Source organism: Coptis chinensis, chromosome 2, assembly GCF_015680905.1.
Source record: "Coptis chinensis isolate HL-2020 chromosome 2, ASM1568090v1, whole genome shotgun sequence".
In the NCBI taxonomy this organism is placed as follows: domain Eukaryota; kingdom Viridiplantae; phylum Streptophyta; class Magnoliopsida; order Ranunculales; family Ranunculaceae; genus Coptis; species Coptis chinensis.
Window position 1 is genome coordinate 4,673,287 of NC_141457.1, and position 6,523 is coordinate 4,679,809.

Consider the following 6,523-nt stretch of genomic DNA (forward strand, 5'->3'; position numbering starts at 1 on the left):
TGGTAGTCAAACTCGTTGACTGTCTTGTATTTTGCTTAATACCTAGAATACCTTACACGTGTGTCTCACACGTTTGATTAATTTTAGGATGAAAGCCTAATATCACTACTATAAATAGAACCAAAGCCTAAATACCCCTTATTCCAGACAGACAAAAGAGATTAATTCTGATAAGTACAGCAAAGTTGAAACTCATATAAATGTATTAAGTACTATAGTAACTCAAAATACATCAAGTAGTACCTCAAAAGATATGTGCAAAGTTTCCAGATTGGGATAACTCCTGAGTAAGAGGATTAGCACTTTGGCACAGTCTTCGATAGGCCATATTACAATATGCAAATGTCGCAAGCTACAACATGAGGTAGGAAGACACGCTTCTAAATTTGGATCTTCACCTAAAAATTGTATGACACAACTATGTGTAAGATAAAGATAAAAGAGATTAAAAAATAATCACAAAATTATCATATGGATGAATAATGAATCATACCTCAAAACAGTAAGAATCTAAGCTTAGTTTGGCCACATTGCGTAGCTTCTTTAACAACTCAGTCACACTATAATCAGGTTCAAAACACGATCGTTCACACGACTCAAAATCCAGAGTGACCAAAGAGGAATAGATCTTCTCATCCATACGGGGTAGTGTGGGTCCAAAATACTTTAGCTCTTTTAGATTTGGGGAGCAAATGCAGATATCACTGGTATCATTACCATCTTCTTTTTCCAGCAACTCCAACACCTTAAGGTTTGGAGGAGAACATATAAAGGTATTAAAATCATGCCAGCTGCAAGAACGGATGATCAATTCTTCTAGCACGTGACAGCTCAAAAAGAGATTTTCAATTAACTTTTCACCATAAATAGCATTTGCAGTGAGCTTCAAAATTTTGAGACTGGGAAGAGAAACTGTGCTAGGTAAATGAAAGTCTACTTATCCTAAACGCAATTCCGTCAAGGTATGACACTTAAAGACACAATCAGGAAGTTCTTCCCAGGGATAAGAAAGTTCCAAAATGCGGACATTGTGCTTTACAGCAAAGTATATCCATGCATTGACATAAACATCATTAATCACGTATTCATTAACTGTATCATCCATTACAAGTTTGAAGCTTCTTATCTCAAACCTACCGTGAGTAATAAGAAAACAATCAACAAAGTTCTTGAAAACTTGCACACTTTTGAACTCAAGTTGATTAAACTCCAAGTGAGAAAGAGAAGAACAATTGTTTCTCCATTGCCGAGAAAGGATGCAAGTTCTAACAACATCTTGCATAGGAAAACAAGAGAATATACAATCACGGATTTGCTCGGGCAAAGAGCTAAGCCTGTCTATGAGTCGTTTAGCAGAAGAACATTTCTTTTTACATTTCCTTTTACTTGTCATTGTGAACTTTCTTCAAACATCTTGTGATCAACCAATACTTAAGGATTTACCACTTGTCATTGAGACCTTTCTTTAAACACCTTGTGCTCAAACTAATAGTTCTCTATGACACGTTCTTTTCTTATACTTCTCACTCGTTTAGTTTTCACTCAGAGACTGCACCAGCACATCTCAATTCTCTCACTCTCTCTCTCTCTCAAAAAATTATAAGTTTTGTAATAGGTTAGGCCTAAAAACATGCCCAATGCAAAGTTTTTCATAAAGGCTTAAGTCGAGGAGAATTTTTGTCTAAAATTAGGGGTATTTAAGCTTTGGTCTTATTTATAGTAGCGATATTAGGCTTTCATCCTAAAATTAATCAAACGTGTGAGACGCACGTGTAAAGGTATTCTAGGTATTAAGCAAAATACAAGACAGTCAACGAGTTTGACTACCAAAAGTTGGACTAAAGTCTAATTTCCAACTATTAATGTATCAAAGCCTAATATCACTACTATAAATAGGACCAAAACCTAAATACTCCTTAAATAAATCATAGTGAAAAACAACAGTAATTAATACACCTAATGAGAAAAAAAACTTTATATTTTGGGTTTTTTTAGACTTTGGTGCTACTTTTTAGTACGATATTAGGAAATAGTAACACTTTTCAAAAAAATTAGGAAATAGTACCATTTATGTCAGTTGACCGAGTTGACCAAAGTCAAACTGTTTCAATCTGTTTGTATTTTCATAATACCCACAATACCCTCACCATCTTTTTCATGTGAATTGCATATAACCGCATTCAAAACCAACTTACGTCACAAATACACATGTCAGAATCAAGAAGTCTCAACAAATTCCGTGTCCAAAACACAACAAATTATTTGTCCAAAACACAAAAACAAAAGTCTCAAATAATCTTAAAATAAGGTTTTAGACCCGGCCATATGGCCGGAATCATTTCTAAAATTCACAGCCCATAAATTTTTGCAAGGAATTCAATGATGGATAATTATTAGCATAATTTTTTAGAGTTGATTTAGCAATTGGACTTGTATAAAATTTCCTTGTGAAATGTTGATTGACTTATTAGAGTTGTGGTTGTATTAGGAAACTTCTTAAGATTAAGAGCTCATGTTTTATTATGAAATTTCTTATGATTTAAGAGTGTCCACGTGGCCTACATCTCTATCAAGAACGCACCACCTAGGAAAGAGATAGTCCACATAAGATATACTCTGCTTTAATATAGAGAGAGGTGATTTCATATTCTAAAATACACGTGTCCAAAAAAAATAAAAAATAACAAATCTCAACAAATGGTAGGAAGAAGAAAAACTCTTGGATCTGGTGCAAAGAAAGCCACATCAAGAAGTATATCTCGCTGCCATTCTTGAATATCTTAGTTGGAAGAATCACTCGTTTCCTTAAAGCTGGTAAATATGCTGAAAGTGTTGGTGCTAGTGCTCCTATTTATCTCGCTACCATTCTGGAATATCTCACTGCTGATGTACCCAAACTTGTTGGGGTTTTGAGGATGTGTATAACATGTGAGTTTTAGAATGATCGGCAGGGAAAGATATCTACTGGTTTGTGAGTTTGCTATATAATGTCCATTCATGTTCTGGTTCTGTCTATAGAAGGACATGTTTGTAAGCAACACGGTAAAGATAAAGTGAGGATTGGGCAATATCGTGGAATATGTGGATAGTTCAAAATCTCGGGTGGAATGAAAAGCTGGAATTTTCGTCATAAACTTTCTTCTGATATTTTACTGTGGCAGAATTCGAAGCTGAATATTTTTGTGAAAATGCGGTGAGGGATAATAAGAAGCTAGAATTGTACAAGGCCTATACAATTGGCAGTGAGGATTGATGAAGAGTTGAGTAAATTGCTTGGGCTATGACGATAGGTTATGGTGGAGCCAACCATTAGACCTGTTCATACAACAATATTCCAACTCGTCTTCCTGCTCCAGTTCTTTATGCCTTCATTCGTTCCTTTTCTTTCGTAGTCCCCAAGTTCTAGGCATGTTTTGCTGATGTGCTCCCGTCTCTCTTTTTCTATCCCATCGTTAAAGTGCTCCTACCTTCTTTATGGTAGCATGGTCTTCTGTGAGTGAACGAGATGAGGATCGAGGCAGTTCAGTTTCCCCAGGGTAGGTGCTTTCTTCGCTTTTATGTATGTTGATGGTGTTGTGTCGCGCCCTATCTGCTCAAGGAAAGCAGTCCAACTCAATGTGTTACGCATTAGCGACATTTTCTACATAATCCGCATCCGTTGTCAGAATTGCTAGTGGCATTATAGGCCACATATGTTGATCCATCGGTATGCCTAATATATTCATATCAAAAATATTAGGAAATAGTACCACTTCTGTCAGTCAAAGAAAAAACAAATTAATGGCCAAGATTACTGTGGGAGAAGAAAGACAATAGTACGGGTCGCACCCTTGGGCAGGCAAAGGCGAGAGTGGGGCACGCTCAATCGTCTGGTCAAGGCAAGAGTGTGGGTCGCGCCTCGAGCAAGACTAATATGAGTGCAGGGCGCGCCCTAGTCGGTTTTGACAAAGATTTGTCAAATTCATATGTTTTCTATAAAGGAAAGTATCCAATCCTTTTAGAAATAATAGACACGAATATGCACTCATGTTGTGCTATATAAACACCTCTATAACACAAAACCAACATCAATCAAGCAATATAAAACCTTTCTTCTCCCATGGACGTAGGTCGCCGCATTGGCACCGAACCACTATAAATCATTGTGTTTTGTCTCTTTAATTAGGTGTTAAATTATACATGGTATCAGAGCGGAGCGCTTAATCTCTCTCTGTAAATCAATCTAGATAAACACAATACACTATGTCAGATCCAAAACCAAACCCAAAGTCTGCTGTTACAACATAGACTGGTTCTAATCCTGGTTGGAAGCTGTCGTCGATTCTCTTGAATGGAACAAACTATATACCTTGGTCTAGGGTTGTTTCGCTATCGCTTGGTGGAAAGAGGAAATTAGGGTTCATTAATGGTGTAAAGGTGTGTCCTGCCATTGATGATGCCAAATATAAGAATTGGGTTTCCAATGATCAGCTTGTTCGATCTTGGTTACTCAATTCTATGGAGTCTACTATTGCTAGGATTTTTACTTTCTCTGATTCTGCGAAGGAGATGTGGAATTCAATTGAAGATTTATACGGAAACCAGAACAATTATGCCCGTGTGTTTGAACTTCAACTCGCAATCGGTGCTTTGCAACAAGGTGAGAAGACTTTTACAGAACACCTTGGGAATTTGAAGAAATTGTGGGATGAGTTAAACATATATCGTCCACACACCACTGATGCGAAGACTCTGTTGAAACGGGCTGAAAAGGATAAAATCTTCACAATATTTCGTATGCTTAAACCATAATATGAAAATCTGGAAAGCAATATTCTAATGGAAAACACTCTTCCATCACTTGCTGCTGTTTGTGCAACTATTCAGAGGGAGGAAACAAGAAAGAAAACCATGAACTCCGAGGTAAAGTCCTCAATCTCTGAATCTACTATATTACTTGCAGAAAACGATTTTAGAAAGAAGTCACAGGGATTTGAAAAGGGTAAGGGAAAAAGGGAACCGTCTCACTGTGATCATTGTGGAAAGAACTGGCACATCAAGGACCGTTGTTGGGAATTATATCCACATCTTAAGAAGGAAAAGGAACTGTCCAAGAAAGAGCATGCTACTGTTGTCGAGACATCAATGTCCAACTCAGATATTACTCAGCAATTGAGTCAAATTCTCCAACAACTCACTAAGTCCATGTCTTCTAGCAAAGGTCAGTTTGCCTCAACTCATGTGTCAGGTAATTACATGCCTATTTTACTATGCTAGAAAACAGTAACTCATGGATAATTGATTCAGGGGCTACTGATCATATGGCTAATTGCCCTGCCTCTGTCCATAATTTTGTGTCCAAAACTGAAAATCATAATATTTCCATAGCCAATGGTTCCACCGTTCCCATTCTAGGTAGTAGTCAAGTGAATTTTTTTTTATCAAAGTCTCAAGAGTGAGGCTTTAGTTGTTCCTTCATTCCCTATTCAACTTCTATCTGTTGGAAAACTTACCAATTCTTTAAATCGTGATGTCATTTTTTCTCTTAACTCTGTCGTCTTTCAGGATAGAAAGTCGAAGAGGACGATTGGTAAAGGAATTTATTCCAATGGACTCTATTTGTTGAAGTCGCATAAGAAGGCATGTCAAGCTAGTGACTTACTTGAGAGTCGTATTTTGCATAAAAGACTTGGGCATCCATCTAGTCATGTCTTGTCAAATTTGTTTCCGCATGTTTCTTTAAACTCTGATGATGTTTGTGATGTTTGTCAATTTTCTAAACAAACTCATTTATCATTTCCAAACTTGAATTCTATGTCAAATAAGTTGTTTGAGTTAATTCATTCTGATTTATGGGGACCTGCTCCTGTTAATTCTTATGATGGCTATAAGTATTTTGTGTTGTTCATTGATGATAAATCTCGTGCTACATGGTTATATTTATTGAAATCGAAAACTGAGGTTGTGACGGTATTCAAGGATTTTCATACTATGATTACTAACCAGTTTGGTGCTAATATCAAGATGTTTAGATCTGACAATGGCACTGAGTTTTGTAAAGGTATGTTACCTGAGTATCTTCGTAGCCAGGGGATAATTCATCAAACTAGCTGTGTTGGCACACCTCAGCAGAATGGCGTGGCTGAAAGAAGGAACAGACACCTATTGGAGACCACTCATGCTCTTCTATTGGGCATGAATGTTCCTAAGCACTACTGGTCTCATGGTGTCTTAATTGCCGCCTATTTGATTAATCGTTTTCCCAGTCGGGTTCTTGGTTTTAAATCCCCATTGGAAATGCTCAAAGCTAGGCCACTGGATCTCTCTCATCTGTGAGTGTTTGGGTGTGTTTGTTATGTGCATCAGCAAGCTACTCATCGAGATAAATTTGATGCTCGGGCTACTCAATGTGTGTTTGTTGGTTATTCTACCACACAGAAAGGCTACATATGTTACAATCCTGTGACAAGGAAACTGGTTGTCTCTCCTGATGTTCGATTTGTGGAATCTGAAGCTTTCTTTCACGATTTAGCTGTGCCTGGGA

At 37.3% G+C, this 6,523-nt stretch overlaps 1 protein-coding gene across 1 annotated transcript; it reads right to left on the minus strand.

Annotated features, from left to right (window-relative positions):
- Positions 1-380: 380 nt before the first annotated feature.
- LOC147514460 (putative FBD-associated F-box protein At5g56390) lies at positions 381-1,105 on the minus strand. The gene is made up of 3 exons (XM_086592591.1): positions 982-1,105; positions 494-912; positions 381-398 (listed from the first exon to the last, which is right to left on the minus strand). The coding sequence occupies exons 1-3, from the start codon at positions 1,103-1,105 to the stop codon at positions 381-383; spliced, it is 561 nt and encodes a 186-aa protein (XP_086448717.1).
- Positions 1,106-6,523: the final 5,418 nt, after the last annotated feature.